At 42.0% G+C, this 17,257-nt stretch overlaps 1 protein-coding gene and 1 pseudogene across 1 annotated transcript; both read right to left on the bottom strand.

The window, feature by feature from the left end:
- Positions 1-9,948: 9,948 nt before the first annotated feature.
- Positions 9,949-10,063, bottom strand: LOC114920855 (5S ribosomal RNA; annotated as a pseudogene).
- A 1,201-nt stretch (positions 10,064-11,264) lies between these two features.
- On the bottom strand, positions 11,265-17,251 carry kcnk10a (potassium channel, subfamily K, member 10a). Its single transcript, XM_065963799.1, has 3 exons — positions 16,500-17,251; positions 16,062-16,204; positions 11,265-14,779 (listed from the first exon to the last, which is right to left on the bottom strand). Exons 1-3 carry the CDS (start codon positions 16,717-16,719, stop codon positions 14,105-14,107), a joined length of 1,038 nt encoding a protein of 345 aa, XP_065819871.1. The 5' UTR covers positions 16,720-17,251; the 3' UTR covers positions 11,265-14,104.
- Positions 17,252-17,257: the final 6 nt, after the last annotated feature.

The raw sequence follows: 17,257 nt of genomic DNA, 5'->3' as shown, positions 1-17,257 counted from the left end.
TACTTGAGAATCGATAAAATCCAGTCTCATCAGCCGGTTAACCTGTTTTGTGTTTGCAGGCTCCCTTGTCTCCTCCGGGCTGTCCTCCTCCACCCTGGGGCCTCGGTTATACAACCATGAAGATCACCGGGTCACCCACACTAACTGTATTCACCTGGATCATCATATGCTTCATATTCCACCCAGTGAGACCGATACTCCAGTACACAGAGGCGAAACTTTTCCAACTGGTGTTGCACCTTCACCTGGACATCACTCGTCATCCTCGTTGTAAATACAGCCACCGTGGGTCCCGACGCAGCTTCAAGTGTGATGACACAAAACCTGATCTGATCCTTCTGGTCTTCCAATCCACTTCCTACAAAGAAATCTGGACGGACTGCTGACCACAGCGCGCCAGCTTCCCCAGCTAGGTTGGCTAGCGTCAAACACGCTAACACGCTCAGCTTCGGGCTATTTAATACCCGCTCGCTTACCAACAAATGTCTGATGCTCTATGATCTTATCAACGATCGTAAGTAAGATTTATTTTGTCTAACTGAGACGTAGCAGCAGCCTAATGACTTTTCCCAACTCAATAAAACTGCTCCCTTCAACCCTGTGACCCCCCTCGTTCCATCTATTTCCGTAACGTCAAGAACATTGATTTACCTGCTCTTACGCATAGACTTGATAATCAATTTAACAACTCCTGAATTGGTTTCCCACTACAATGATGGACTTCATACTGTAGTATCCTGGATGATGTTGCTCCCTTAAAGACTCGGACTGTTTCCTTTTCCCACTCTGCCCCCTGGTTCACCCCTGAATTGCGACTCCTGAAAACCAAAGGTCGTCGCCTGGAACGCTTAAACTCGAAAACTGGCCTCACTGTTCATAAAAACATGTATGATGATCACATTCGGGTGTACAAAGATGCTCTCTCAACTGCCAAATCCGCTTATTTTGCAATCAGGTCGGGTGAAGGGAACACAAGAACTCTGCTCTCCACTGTAAACACCATCCTGCAACGCACCTCACATGTACTCCACTGCCCTCTCTAACACCCTCATGTCAATTACCTGTTTGAAGAACTCCAGTCTGGTTTCCATCCCCTTTATAGCACTAAGACAGCCCTGGTGAAAATCACAAAGGATCTTCTGATGGCAGCTGACTCTGGACTCTTAACAATACTCATCCTCCTTGACTTAAGTGCAGCTTTCGTCACCATCTCTCATCTCACCCTCCTGGTCAGACTAGCTTCTATCGGATTCACTGGTACCTCCCTCACCTGGTTCAAGTCATATGTTTCCAGTCGCTCTTAATTTGTCCAACTCCAAAACTTAAGGTCGCATCTCTCCCCAGTCATTACCGGTGTTCCTCAGAGCTCTGTCTTGAGCCCTCTCCTCTTTATCCTCTACCTCCTCCCTCTCGGCCACATTTTCAGGAAATTTGGTATCCACTTTCACTGCTACGCGGATGACACCCAGCTCTACCTGTCTTCCAAGCCCAACTCTGTCCTCCCACCTTATTCCCTCTCCGACTGCCTCCTTGAAGTTAAATCCTGGTTTTCTTATAATTTTCTGAAACCCTATAGCAAAAAAACTGAAGTTCTCCTGGTTGGCTCCAAATCCACTCTGGCCAAATCTGACATTTCCTCAATGACGATCAACGACTCCACAGTCCCTCCCTCCCCCCAAGTAAAGAGCATGGGTGTCATCCTCAACAGCACTTTATCCTTTGAAGCCCACATCAATAATGTCACCCAGTCATCATATTTCCACCTGTGCAACATCAACCGCCTCCGCCCGTCTCTCACACCTCACAGCACCGCCATCCTTGTCAATACCCTGGTCACCTTCCGTATCGACTACTGCAACTCTCTCCTCTCTGGTCTACCTCTCAGACGTCTCCTTAAACTTCAACTGGTCCAGAACTCAGCTGCCCAGATCATCACCAGAACCCCCTCCACAGAACACATCACTCTGGTCCTTCAACAACTCCACTGGCTCCCTGTCAAATACCGCATTGATTTTAAAATTCTCCTTCTCACTTTCTCACCTTTCTGATCTCCTGCATACCTACACACCCTCCCGGACCCTCTGTTCGGCCTCCTCCATGCTCTTCACCACACCTTCTTTCCGCTTATCATCTTTGGGGGCTCGAGCCTTCAGCCGCGCAGACCCTGTCTCTGGAACTCTCTCACACTAACCATCTGTGACATCAACTCTCTCCCCACCTTCAAATCACACCTCAAAACACACCTTTTTATAATAGCTTTCTCTCTCTAACCACGCCCTTCTTTCTATTGCTCTATTTGTTTTTGTTTATATGTAGTTGATTGTGTTCTTGTTTTTATTCACGGTTTTCTTTCTATATAAGGTGACCTTGAGTGACATGAAAGGCGCCCAAAATAAAATGCATTATTATTATTATTATCATAAATGCCCAGTCCAGAAATTAATAAGTTCTGTCAGGTATGACGGTAGTTTTTCTGTGAGAGCTTTATAGATAAAAAGATGCCAGTGCATATCAAGTCTTTCTATGAGAGATGACCACTGTAGCATGTCCTGGACATGCAAAAAGGGGTGAATAACTTTACTATAGCTAATGGAAGCTCACCACACATTAGTTAACTAGACTATTCTTTCCTAGAACTAAATGAGAGCTTACTCCCTACCAACCTGCTAGTCTACTCTTTCCTATTGGAAGGAGCTATGCAACATTACTCCTCTAACACCCTTTGGAGGACAGATGAACAAGTTATAATCACAGCCCCAGGATTATCTGCCTAACATTCATTTCTAGGATAATTAGATTCAAGGATAACCCCTGGTATAGGACTCTAAATTACCCCCCGGAGAGGGAATAACTGTGAACTTCCCCCGCTAGGATGTTAGGTGTGTATGAAGTGTGTAATATAAATCAGTAAGACAAATGTGCCGTGGTGTGACTGCTCAAAACTTACCTTCCGAGGTTCACGAGGTCCTTAAAGGGAACTTCCAGTCTTTGTGGTATGAATGATTTCAGTCAGAAAATGATTTCAAAAAATACAAAAACAGTTAAAGTAAAAGATATAAAAAATGGAAAAGGTAAACAAAACTCAAAGACCAAACCTAAACCTGTGAGTGTAGACACTTGAGGTTTCCCAAAATGGGATTTCAAAAGTCAGAGTGACGTGGATTCGTTTTGCAAAGCAAAAAGGAACCCCGATCAGATTTTCTACAGGGTTTTTATAGCAAAAAAGTCTCTCTTTTTTCAAGATCCTGTAACACCTCAACAATGCACGTTCACAGAAACGTGATGCATACACAGGTCATGCCAAGTTCATGACATAGGTAATACCAAGTTCATATGTGGTTTCAGCTCGAAGACCGTGAAGCGAGCAGATACTCATCCGCTGTCTGACCAGGGCTCAGAAAATCAGCAGAGACACCTCCCACCCCCACCAAGGACTGTTTTCACTGCTGGACTCTGGAAAGAGGTTCCGCAGCCTCTGAAGCAGAACTTCCAGGTTCTGTAACAGCTTCTTCCCACAGGCCATAAGACTTTTGAACACGAAAGAATAATCCCTCCATTCCCCCTCAAACCCCCACACAGGACTACCTCACTGGACTGTAAAATACAATATAACGTGCAATATATTTATCTGTATAGTATTTTTACTCATAGTTTTTCTTTTTATATCTATTTATATCTGCACCTTATTTTTATTTTTTATATGTAAATACATGCTGCTGTTTTTATCCTGCATTACAACGAGCCAAATGCAACGAAATTTTGTTCTTATCTGCACTGTAAAGTACAAGTTTGAATGACAATAAAGAAAGTCTAAGTCTAAGTCTAAGTCTAAGAAGCGCTGATACTCAGAAACGCTATACGCCTATGAGCTCCTATGTGGTTTTGCTTCAATGTATGGCACACTTATCTTGACCTCACAGGAGCGTAGGCACTACGAGTGTGTGTTTAACAGGAAATGTTGAAAGCAGAAAAAGGTTATGACTTTATGACCTATGTATTAAATGATGAAAGAATTAAATGATAATAAAAGGAAAAAACAAATTCAACAATTGTATAACTCTTTCTGATATTTCAACACCACCCAACCTTGTTTTACAAGATACAATGATGTGTATCATAGGGGTCACCAGTAGTAAATCTTAACCCAGAGTGGTAGACAGAGTCGAGACGTTTAAGCGTTGTGGAAGGGGCATGCCTAAAAATAACATCACCATAGTCCAAGACTGACATAAAAACAGACCCCACAACCCTCTTCCTACAGAACATTGGAAAAACAATTTTATTTCTGTAGAAATAAAAAAAGATTTTACCTGAGTCTTCCTAAAAGATTATTAATGTGGAAGTTGAATGTCAGTCTTTCATCAATCCACATGCAAAGATATTTATATTCTGTGACTCTCTCAATCATTAGCCCATTTCTGGCAACTATCTTGATATCGTTTTTGTTAGTTTCTGTAGCTCTCGAGAAAAGCATACATTTAGTTTTGTCAGCATTTAGCATATCCTGCAGCACATTAAAAGACTGCTGCAATTGTTTGGCTGCAAGTTGTACCGGGTCAGCCGCACAATATAGAACTGTGTCATCAGCATAAAGATGGGCATCACAGTTTAATTGAGACAATTAAATAATATTGTTGCACAATATTGTTTATGTATGTAGTAAATAAAACCAGGCCTAAAATTGGGCCTTGTGGAACACCTTTTGTTACTGTTAAAATATCGGAACATTAGCTTCCTTGTTTTACAGATTGTTGTCTATCAGAGAGATAACTCCTGAACCAATTACATGCAATGTCACTGAAACCAATATTACACAGTCTTTGCAGGAGCAGGGTATGATTCACACAATCAAATGCCTTAGTTAAATCAAAAAAGAGTGCCATGCAGTGCTGTCTTTTATCTAAAGCAGAGATAATGTAATTAACAACCTTTTTTATGGCAGTAACAGTACTGCCTGTTGTACAGTTTTCCTATTGTAAAATCTGACTGATATTGTTACATGTCTGGACATGCATAAAGGGGTGAATAACTTCATATACCTATGAAGGGATTATAAAGACTTGTACCCTATGAAGGGATTCTAAAGACGTGTACCCTATGAAGGGATTATAAAGACTTGTTCCCTATGAAGGGATTATAAAGATTTGTACACTATGAAGGAGTGGGATTATATTACATTTTATTGGTCATAATAATTAAAACATTGATCAGTTATTGGTTATAATAATGAATACATTGATCAGTTATTGGTTATAATAATTAAAACATTGATCAGTTATTGATTATAATAATTAATACATTGATCAGTTATTGTTATAATAATTAACACATTGATCAGTTAATGGTTTCCTCTACATGACAGACATATTAGAGTTCATCACTGTTTCTGTTTCATTCGTCACCAGATGTTTGAATTCTTTCTGTAACGAGATCTTAAACTGATTAATTTAAATCATTTGTGAATTAGATAAAAACATCGTCAGAGTTCATGATTCATCTCAGGATCGATCTCTGCAGCGGATGATCTCCATCTTTTTGATGTGATCATTCTTAAGACATGGTGCTTTTTCTTCGCTGTAAAGAAAAACAAAAGAACAGTTAAAGTTTGACCTGCTCACCTGAACACAAAGAACACTGTGTACAGGAGGTCTGTGTCATGGTTTACTGTTGTTTCCTTGATTTATTCCTTTTCTGATCTATTTGGTCATTTTCTCATCTAGTGTTGCTTGTTTCCCCAGTGGGTATTTTTATTGTGTCATTTCCTAGTTTAGTTCTTATGTTTTATGTTGAAGGTCTTGCCTCTATGAATCATTTCTATAGTGCTGCCTCTGTGTGATTGCCTCCAGTTCTGATTGCCCTCATTGTCCTCACCTGTGTCTTGTTGGTCTCACCTGTATCTGATTAACCTGTTTATTTAGTCTTTATGTTTCTTCCCTTTTGTGTCATTTCATTGTCAGATTTTACATGTGGTTATATGTCGACTTAGGCCCGTGCGATGTGATATGTCATATCATCCATATTGATAAATGTCAAATCATAATTTCTTTAAAATTTACAGGCTGATTTTGCTCCTGAGTGAAAGTTGAAGAAACCAGATTATTAATTGTGGTTTAATTATTCTTTATTGTAGTTTGCTGCTGGGGAGTAACACTTACTGGACCGGTGTTTGCAGAGGGTCCATACTATATTTTATTTACAAATCCTAAGTGACGTTTGGTCATTTATTTTCTTCGTTGTGTTCCAACACGTGACATCGTTTCAAACGGTAGAAAAGGTTTGTGGTGTTGCCTGTTCAATTGGCACTTTTCTTCGGCACAGTTAACAGAGCACGTTACTAATTTTAGTTTAGTTTTGTATATCTCCCAGGTCTACGTCTCATTACCAGTGCTTCCATGTGACTCCCAGTTTTCTCTTGGTTAATTTTTGTTGGACTTTTTGGACATTTAATGAAATACGTTTCTGTTTGCCTTTTTTTTTTAATTAAATATTTTTGTCTTCTACCTTTTGTTTTGTAAGAATTCAAAACTTGACAGTCTCTCTATATCAATCTTTAAGTGGAGTTAATAGTAAATACTTCCCTCCCTGAGAATCAGCAGGCAGTAGCTGCACTTGTTGTATCTGTAGGATTAGGAAAGTGCAGTTTTTCTTGCTGTCTTTAATTTCAGAGTTTAACGTTTATTCTCTCACTATAAACAGTTATTCAGGTACTTTGAGCTAAACAACAGGTACAAAACAACAAGTATATTTTACTAATACTCATGAATGAATGCTGTGTATGTGCTTTACTGTAGAACCACATCAGGTGTAATGTTACCTTTCTATTATTTAAGAGGCTGGAGACCAGCTTCCTGTGGTGGTCGTTTTGATCATTGTAGCCCTCATTATCGATCCATTCATTGATGGTGTTGAGGTGGTCGTTTGTCATGATCCCCTTGTCTTTCAGCAGGTTGAACCAGTTCTCCACCATCTTTTTACTGTGATGTGGAAAACCTTCCTCATAAATGGAAAGCCTGGTTTTACTCGGCTCGGTGTTAAAGGAGTTAAAGCCCTCGTTGCTTTTCAGTCTGAATCTCACCATTGAACCAAGAATCATCAGTTTGAAGGTGCCAACAACGTCATCATCTTTTATGGTGTTGGTTAAGAGATCTCTGAAGTCTGGTGATCTTGAACTGGGTACATCCATATGTACATCCTTTGGTACATAAACAGCTGGAAGGTTAGGGCCATGTTGATCTTTCACTTTCTGAACCAGGTCTGTATTCAGAGGAGATGAGTTTGTTGCCACCTCAAGCATGCCTTTGGCTAATTTGCTATTTTGGTTCAACTTTCCTGCATCCACGATACAGCTCACTGGTGGCTGGTGGTCAGCATGAATGATCTGTCCAAGTCCTGGATTTTCCTTTGCAAATGTTTTCCAGTTTTTGTAGTTTACGATTCTTCCAACAGTGTCCTTAAGTAGTTTTTTGGTTTCTTTAGTTTTGTTTTTTTCCGGTGCAGCTCCCTCTGCCATGTACCAGTCCCCTCCTCTGATGGCTTCAGTCCACTCCTTCCTCTTGACAAAGGGCTCCCATTGGCCCGGGTTTCTGAGGAGAGCTTCAGCCTCTTCAATTCGCAGGCTGTCTGCTTTCTTTGAGATCTCTGATTCGCTGGCACCTGGATTCATGCCTCGTGCCAGAGCATGAAAGAGGCAGCTTTTTCCCTTACTCGACCTCTTTCCACGCGCTGACTTCTAGTGCTCGGAGACCCAAGCTCACCTCCTGTTTCTGCAACAATCGTCCTTTGTTTTAAGTTTTTTTTGGCGCGCAGGTAATCCGCGGCCGGCAGTGTTCTAAATTCCGAGCTCGGATTGTCCAGTGAACGCATCTCAGTTTCTCGGAGAGCGTCAGACTATAACAGATTATCAGAAAGATAACGGTCTTATTCCGTCCTGCAACGAAAGGACATCAAAGGACATCTTTCCACTCGACGGAGAACCAACGAAGCCGCTCTCGCCGTAAGGGACCCTCGCCGCCATCAGACGCCTCTGCACCAGGACGGACAGAAGATCTGCTCCATTGCCGGACTCTTTTCCTTTCACCAATCGCGGACAAAGCGGTTCACAAGTGAGGCTTAATTAGGTCTGGGCAGAATTAGCTTTAGAGAGTGTTTTTAACAATTGTTGATTGAAGCAGAAACTGTAATTTTTATCTTTGTTGGACCGCTGCGTCCTGAGTTTTAACTGTTTAAAACTCTTGTTGTTGTTCCGGACCGCTGCGTCCTATATGTGTTTAGCGTAACAGCGTTATAACCGGGTATTACTCTTCTGATCAGAAAGGCCAGTGTAAGCCGTATTAACTTGAATTCGGCTATTGGTTTGTTTCTGTGAATGAGGGGAATTACTCCGAGTTGTGGCGCGGGAGTCGGACTGTGATCCGGCCTCTTCAGGCACGCATTTATCTTTTATTCTCTTTTATCCTCTTTTATTTCCCCTTCTACGAACATATACACACACATATTCCTGTGTAAACGTACATCTGGAGACCAACTCCACCACCGCGCCATTACGCACAGAGATCTATACACTCACGGCTATCCAGACGCCTCAGAGACACAGATCGTGTAGGGCCGAACTCGGTCTCTTTTAGACATTAAGGCCACGTTTAGGCCTTTGTTAGGTGTGCGCCATCGAAAGGGCGACCACGTGGGACGAAGTAATCTTCCCCCCTTTCTCTCCCTTTCATCCACACACACACGCACGCACGCACGCACGCACGCACCCACGCACCCAGGTCTTTGTTAGGTTTGCGCCATCGTGAACGACCACGTGGGTACGAAGCCATCTCCCCCCCTTTCTTCTTCCCCCTCTCTCTCTCTCTCTCTCTCTCACACACACACACACACACCTACATTCACACCCCTTCCACAAGCCTTTGCTTGATAATGTTTGTTGCTTAGATTAGTTTATAATAGTTATTTGTTTAATTAAGTTCATTGATTTTGGATTGATGTTGCTTTGTTTAAATAAATTCTGTTATAATTTAAGAGAGCAGTTGTTTGTGGTTACTGGTGTATTTGCATTGTGATATAAGCTGGGTGCGAAGGCTTTGTGTACGGATTTCACGCCTTCAATTTATTAAATATAGTTATTCATTATTAATAATATTAGTAATTAAATAACTAATTTGAGACTGATTTGAGTGATATTTTGGTTATATTTACCTGATTACAGGTTGGTGCCCCAAAACGAGATTAAACATAGTTTAATGATATTTTATTTATATTATTAATAATTAAGTATAATTATTAAAGAATATAACCAAAGTTGACTTGATACAACCCCAACAGTTTCTTCTTGTACACATGCTGCCTGCAACGCTGTCACTCTGACACAGTCAAAAACTGTTTGCTACCCCTCTCACACATCTGCCACTCATCACCTGTGTCTAACCTTAATGCCTTTCCTGTGATAATGCCCTACCTAGTGTTATCATACTTGTATCTCCTATTAAGTACGATCACATTGTATGGTCACTTATTCCTAATATGAACTGTTTCACATGAAACCTCAAATGCAAGACATTGATTGTGTGAGATTAAGTTTGTCTGTATGACTTTGTAGTGTGCATACTATTTCTCATCAAACTGTGATAACTGTGATTAAATTAAGTATATGTCTGCCATATGTTGCCACCTCATAAATATTTTTCTAGATCCGCTCCTGGTTCAGGGTGATATGGCTGTAAGCCATTACTGTGTGCAGAAAGAGTCCTTTTAAAGATCTGATGCCCTCGTCCATAATGTGGCACATTATTGATTCTGGCTGAATTTTTGGACATCTGAATATGTCTCTATCACCATATGATAAAAAAAACGATGTCTCACACAATGTAATTTGTCTTCATCACCCTAGTCGCTTTGTCAAACATGTAGTCATGAATATCCTGTAGGTGAGGTGAAACAAAATGAAAAAGCTTACAACACCTGGTATTCCCAGGCTCCCATCCAAGTACTAACCAGGCCTGACCCTGCTTAGCTTCCGAGATTGGACGAGATCGGGTGTGTTCAGGGTGGTATGGCCGTAAGCAATTACTGTGTGCAGAAAGGGGCCTTTTAAAGATCTGATGCCCTCGGCCATAATGTGGCCAGCTTGGAGATGTGCACTGTGCTAGCCTCAGATTTTGGCCTATGGCAACATCACATACTATCAATCAATCAATCTTTATTTGTATAGCGCCAATTCATAAAAAGTGTTATCTCAATACACTTTACAAAAAGCAGGTAAAAGACCTTACTCTTTGTTATTTAATATAACAAAAGAGCAGGTAAAAAGACCATACTCAGCTAAATTACAAAAACCAAGCCTTAATCCAGGCTAATGACAAAAAGCCATCTACTGAAACTGCGCCGGGCTTGAAAATGGGATAGGGAGAGATTCGTTCAGGCAGGCTGTCGACCAACGATACTGAGGAGTTTAAGAGAGCTCAGGAGCTCCCAGGAAAATATGTGGTTAGTGAGATGGATACATGCAGTATTATGATCTCAGAGAGAGATAAGAGCTCAATGTGCCTAGACTAATGTAGTCTAAGCCTATAGCAGCATAACTAGGAGCTGGTCTACACCAGCGCCAGCCCTAACTATAAGATTTATCAAAAACGAAAGTTTTAAGTCTATTTTTGAAAATACAGAGTGTGTCTGCCCCCTGTATCCCGAATGGTAAAAGATTCCAGTATATTTAGAGACCGTAGGTACCACGAGCAGGCCTGATAACTGAAGGCTCTACCTCCCAAAGTACTTTTAGAGACTGTAGGTACCATGAGCATTGCTAAGTGCTGTACTCATGATGGATTAACACTGGGTCTTTGTTACATAACAATTAGTATGGTCTTTTACCTGCTTTTTGTAAAGTGTCTTGAGATATACAAATAAAGATTGATTGATTGATTGATATGGTAAAAATAATTGGTCCAAGCACTGAACCTTGTGGCACTCCATGACTAACTTTGGTGTGCATAGAGGAATTATCATTAACATGTACAAACTGAGATCGGTCTGATAAGTAGGATTCAAACCAACTTAAAGCAGTCCCTGTAATTCAAGTAATTGTTCTAGTCTGTGTAATAGGATTTGATGGTCAGTAGTGTCAAAAGCAGCACTAAGATCTAAGCTAGAAGAAGATCGTTTGTAACTTTAACTAGTGCAGTCTCAGTGCTATGGTGGACTCTAAATCCTGACTGAAACTACTCAAATAAACTGTTGTCACATACACATAAAGAGAGAGAGAGAGCTCTGTATTCAGTGATCTTTATTTTAAAAGATGATCACTACATCTGATGTAAAGACACTGTGAGCAGCGTACTGAGCATGTGCAGAGTGTGCATGACACGGGCAGGCAGGAGAACATGGAGAGTGTCTTCATCGTCATTTCGATCCTCTTCCTCCTCCTCCCTCCCTCCTCCTCCCCCAGTATTTGTTTACATTCAACATTTTAAACATGTTTTTAGTGTTGCAGTCGAGCATGCCTTTTTATTACACGTCTGTTTTTTAAGTGTTGACATATTTGTAGTTTTTACGAGCTTTAAAAAATGTAGTCCTGATGAAGCTTCACTTTGTGATCAGAGCGTTAGTGTGTGTATGTGTGTGTCTGTGACTGTGTATACAAAGAGTGTGTGTTCACACAAAGTGTGTGTGTGTGTGTGTGTGTGTGTGTGTGTGTGTGTGTGTGTGTGTGTGTGTGTGTGTTCAATGAGTGGCATGTGTGTTCAAATACACTGACAGTGTAACATTCAGGTGTGTGAGAAACAGAGTATTATCTCTCAGTACAATCAGTTTACATTTATAGTTATGTAATGTCACTTTCTTCATGAAGTCATATTTGTGTCCGTCACTCAGTCAGCCAACATGGCTGAAAGTCTTTAACGTGTACTTCCACGGATGGCCACCAGGTTAAAACTCCAGCTTAAAACATTCCTGTGATGACCTTTAAGCTTTTAACAGGACGTTTTTTTTCTTGTCTATTTTGCCTCATGATGGAGGAGACACAGTCACCAGAGGAAGTACATTTGATTGACAGGTGTCTCAGCCAATCAGGCGTCCATCCAGTCTCCCTAAAGTTTGTTGACGTGCATTTTCCAGGTTTTTTCTCCAGAACCTTCCATGTGATGTTTGTTGAGTCAGTGGAGATGGTGAAGTGTGATCAGAGGTGGACAATATATGTTCAGTGACATCTGATGACCTCACAGTGACATCACCTCCTCGTCCCTCACTCTGTTCAGAGTGATTCGTTCCTCCTTTATGGCTTTTCTTTCTTTTCTAAACAACACGAGCATCATCATCCTCTCTCAATGACGGACGACACACGAGGACAACGAGCCCTGAGACATCAGTTTGATGAGGTCACATGATGTCACATGTGGTCATATGACACAGGTATCGCCATGCACAGACAACATGAGGCGTGTTTTACAACATCGACATTAAAAGTTTCATTATGAAGCATAAACGGACACAGGCATGAAGGATCAACGTCACGCTTCTTTTCAGCTACTCCTCCAAGAGTTTTTTCAGAGTGTCATAGATCTCGACATCTGACCTTTTCACTCGTCTCTTTGGCGTACATTAAATGTTACACATTGTATTTTAATAACCTTTTCTTTTTTTCTGCATCATTGGCCTTCATTCATCCTCCAACAGTGTGAGTCTGAACTTTCCTGACTGACAGCGAACACATTTCTGTTTTAGATTTAATACAACTCAGGTCCAGTTGAATGAAACACGGTCATCTATTTCCATCACTGATCCATCCTTACCCCCCTGACGCAAACCCCTAACCCTGGTCCTCACTGATCCATCCTTACCCCCCTGACCCAAACCCTGGTCCTTACTGATTCATCCTTACCCCCCTGACCCAAACCCCTAACCCTGGTCCTCACTGATCCATCCTTACCCCCCTGACCCAAACCCTGGTCCTCACTGATTCATCCTTACCCCCCTGACCCAAACCCTGGTCCTCACTGATTCATCCTTACCCCCCTGACCCAAACCCCTAACCCTGGTCCTCACTGATCCATCCTTACCCCCCTGACCCAAACCCTGGTCCTCACTGATTCATCCTTACCCCCCTGACCCAAACCCCAAACCCTGGTCCTCACTGATCCATCTTTACCCCCCTGACCCAAACCCCTAACCCTGGTCCTCACTGATCCATCTTTACCCCCCTGACCCAAACCCCTAACCCTGGTCCTCACTGATCCATCCTTACCCACCTGACCCAATCCCCTAACCCTGGTCCTCACTGATCCACCCTACCCCTCACATCTTAAGAGAAAAACAAACCCATCACAGACAAAGAATAAAACAGTCCAGCTCTGTTTGTGTGTCAGCAGCTGAGGTAGTTCCAACAGAGGCAGCAGTTGCACCTTATATCTAAGCGTGACGTGACTCAGCTCTGACTTAATCGGTGAGAAAAGAATCAAGTTATCAGTAAGTTTCACTTCTTTTTTTTAATCTCTGTAAGTGTTGAGAGAGACAATGCAGCAGCTTCATGTTCAATGTAAGAAATGTGAAAAATAAATGATTCAGAAGTTTGATCCATAAACTGACAGAGAATTCTGTCCATCACACTGTGTGTCCAGTCCAAAGACTGATACCTGATGCCCAGGGTTCATTAGATAAACATGAAGCTATAATCTAGCCTCTTGGTAAACTAAAGAGTAAAAATTATGTATTTGTTAAAGTTCAGCAGCTAGGTCACTGATTGGTTCATCCTGTGATACGTGAGTAAGTGATGGTGTGGTCATGAAACAACTCGTCAGAGTCCCGGTCAAACAGGGTTAGGGTTAGGGTCAAAAACGACATAACCCCTAACCCCATCTGGAATCATGAGTCAAGTCATGAATGAAATTATTCATACAGGGAAAACAGATGTATGCTGTGATGACCGTGCAGAAACACTGAGACCTGAGCTGTTTTCATTTTCACCTGTTTCTCGGCACAAACATTGCATGTGAATAAAGCACAGTGAAAGTGTGAAGTCACAGTTTACAGCACACAAGGGCAGCTGTTGACCTCCTTTATCATGAATAAGAGACATAAGGCACTGATGGGTGAGTTTCAAACCTCTCTCTGTCTATGGGTCTATCTCAATCTGCAGCTCCGAGGTTTGAGGCTTTTTCTCGCTCTCAGACTCTTTGGTCTCGATGTTAAACCCGTTCTGAGCTTTACACGCTTCTACGAACAGCGGGAAATCAGACAAGCTTGTGTTGCACTCCTTGTCTTCTCTGTCGTCGTCTCCCTCATCCTTCCTCTTTCCTTCGTCAGCGGATTGCGTGCTGCAGTCGAAGATAGGCGTGCCACAGCTGTAGATCTCACTGTGCGGCCGGCGGGTCTCATCTGGGATGTTCTTCTTCAGCTCTCGGTTCCGACTGCGTTTAGTGAGTTTGGTGACGGAGCCTAGCCGGTTGAAGATGTTGTCCTCGGATGTGGTCTTGTGGTCAGAGTGGCGATCGCAGTGCTCCGCCCCTCGCAGGCGGAGGTTGTTGAGCTTGATGTCGATGCTCTCCTGGGAGGAGGTCTTGCAGTTGTTGGTGTCCAAGCTGTTGAAGATGGCGCGGCGCTCTGGGGACAACATGTCCAGCGACACAGCGCGCTGGTCCAATCCCAGCTGTCGCCGCTCCATGCTACGGATGGTGGCGGCACGCTGAAGCTTGTCATGGACCTCCACGCTCATCCGCCGACGCGTCTCCCTGAACTCTGCTCGCACATTAGCTTTCCACTCTGCAGCGTGAGCTTTAATCTCTCCAACCTAACCGTAAAAAGAACATCAACACGTTAGAGTTGTGATTTTAAATATGAACAAATATGGAAATAATTATGATTATATTAAATATAAATGGTAAATATACTTTAGCTAGCATAGCGCTTTCCTAGTCTTCTGACTACTCAAAGCCCTTTTACACAGGTCACATCTACCCATTCACACACTGATGGTAGAGGCTGCTGCGTAAAGATTCCATCAGTATTAACTCATTCATTCATACACATTCACACACTGATGGTAGAGGCTGCTGTGTAAAGAGTCCATCAGTTTTAACTCATCCATTCACACATTGATGGTAGAGGCTGCTGAATAAAGAATCCATCAGTATTAACTCATCCATTCATACACATTCACACACTGATGGTAGAGGCTGCTGAGTAAAGAGTCATCACTATTAACTCATCCATTCATACACATTCACACACTGATGGTAGAGGCTGCTGTGTGAGGAGTCCATGAGTATTAACTCATCCATTCATACACATTCACACACTGATGGTAGAGGCTGCTGAGTAAACAGTCCATCAGTATTAACTCATCCATTCATACACATTCACACACTGATGGTAGAGGCTGCTGAGTAAACAGTCCAGCAGTATTAACTCATCCATTCATACACATTCACACACAGAGAGCCACTCTACCACTGAGCCACAGCCCCCTGACAGGTTAGATGTCAGAGATAAAATGTAATTTCACAGTTATGTCAAGGATAAGATGTGTCACAGATATGTCACATATGATGTCACAGATATGATGTCACAGATAAGATATGATGTCAGAGATAAACTGTGATGTCACAGATATGATGTCAGAGATTAGACATGATGTCACAGATATGATGTCAGAGATTAGATGTGATGTCACAGATATGATGTCAGAGATAAACTGTGATGTAATAGATAGGTTAGAGATAAGATGAGTCACAGATATGTCATAGATAAGATGTGATGTAATCAACAGGCTAACTAATTAGTCAATTCATGAACTAAATCATTGATACAGTGTGTGTGACAGAAAAAGATAAGTTTTAAATCAAAAGTCAGCACCTGATGAAGATGTGATAATTCGAGTAGTATTATATCTACTGTATGTATGGTTATCAGAGTATGGATGTTAAGGAGAGGTCTTTCTGTTGTTGTTTGTTGGTGTGCTTAATATCATCAGCTGATTATCACCTGAGGTTCACTTTATTCAAATTAAGACCATCACATGATTTATAAATCATCTTTATCATCAGTAGCTCCTCCTCTTCCTCAGTGAGTACCTCCTCCTTCGTCTTCTTGGACAAAACCCTCAGCCAGTCTCCAATCATGTTCAGCACCGCGGCAAAGTACGCCAGACCCCCCAGGATCCAGAACCAGACCAGAGGACGGTACCACTGACTGTACTCAGTACGACGGTCCCCTCCTGAAAGGAAGAGGACATCTTCATCAAAACCACTCATCTTCATCATCACTCATCTTCATCATCATCTTCATCACCACACTCATCATCATCACACTCATCTTCATCATTACACTCATCTTCATCATCACACTCATCTTCATCATCATCTTCATCACCACACTCATCTTCATCATCATCTTCATCAGCATCTTCATCACACTCATCTTCATCATCCTCATCTTCATCATCATCTTCATCACAGTAAAACAGCTGTGCTCAGTTTAATATGAAACATTGGAGAAATGATTTTGAGCACCTGCCACATAATCTCCGATCCCGACCGTGGTCAGCGTGATGACCACGAAGTACGTGGAGTCAAGCGCTGACCAGCCCTCAATGTGCTGGAAGATCACCGCGGGGATGGTGACGAAGAGGATGCAGCCCGCCAGGATGAAGAGCAGGGTGGAGGCCACACGGATCTTAGTCTGACTGATCTGGTTGTGTTTGTTCTGGGACACACACACACACACACACATTTTCCCCCCTGACCCGCCGGGACAGAACACTCTGTGTGCTCCGGGAGCTCAGGGTTTACAAATTGAGCACTGGGTAGATGGGATGCTGGGGACAGCTTACTATGTAGCGTCCCAGTAAGTGAGTATGTTAGTTCAGCCACCTGGAATTGTGGGAATAAGTTAATGTTCCTACAGTGTAATGAAGTTGTTTTGTTGAAAATATGTGTTATGTTTTCTTAGAGTTTAGCATGCGCTTATGAGCTGCAGTTATTATCAGTGTGGACGGTTTGAACCATGAGCGTGTTTAAGGTGCACTGGAGGTTATAGGCTGTGGAGACTGTTGTGAAAGTGAAAGTAAATAATCCCTTTGGGTAACAAAGGGTCTAAGACAGAATCTGGATTCAAACTGAACCCTACAATATAATACATCAGTTATAGTTATCATATATATTGATAAGTAAATATCAGTTTAATGAATATTTTATGAAAGACACATCAAAGATTGTAAACAAATGAATAATTAAACATTATAAATTAGTTATAAACCAATGTTTAACTA

This window comes from Labrus bergylta, chromosome 15 (genome assembly GCF_963930695.1).
Source record: "Labrus bergylta chromosome 15, fLabBer1.1, whole genome shotgun sequence".
Taxonomy (NCBI): Eukaryota; Metazoa; Chordata; class Actinopteri; order Labriformes; family Labridae; genus Labrus; species Labrus bergylta.
Note: the sequence above shows the minus strand (reverse complement) of the source record. Positions and strands in the feature narration are given on the sequence as shown.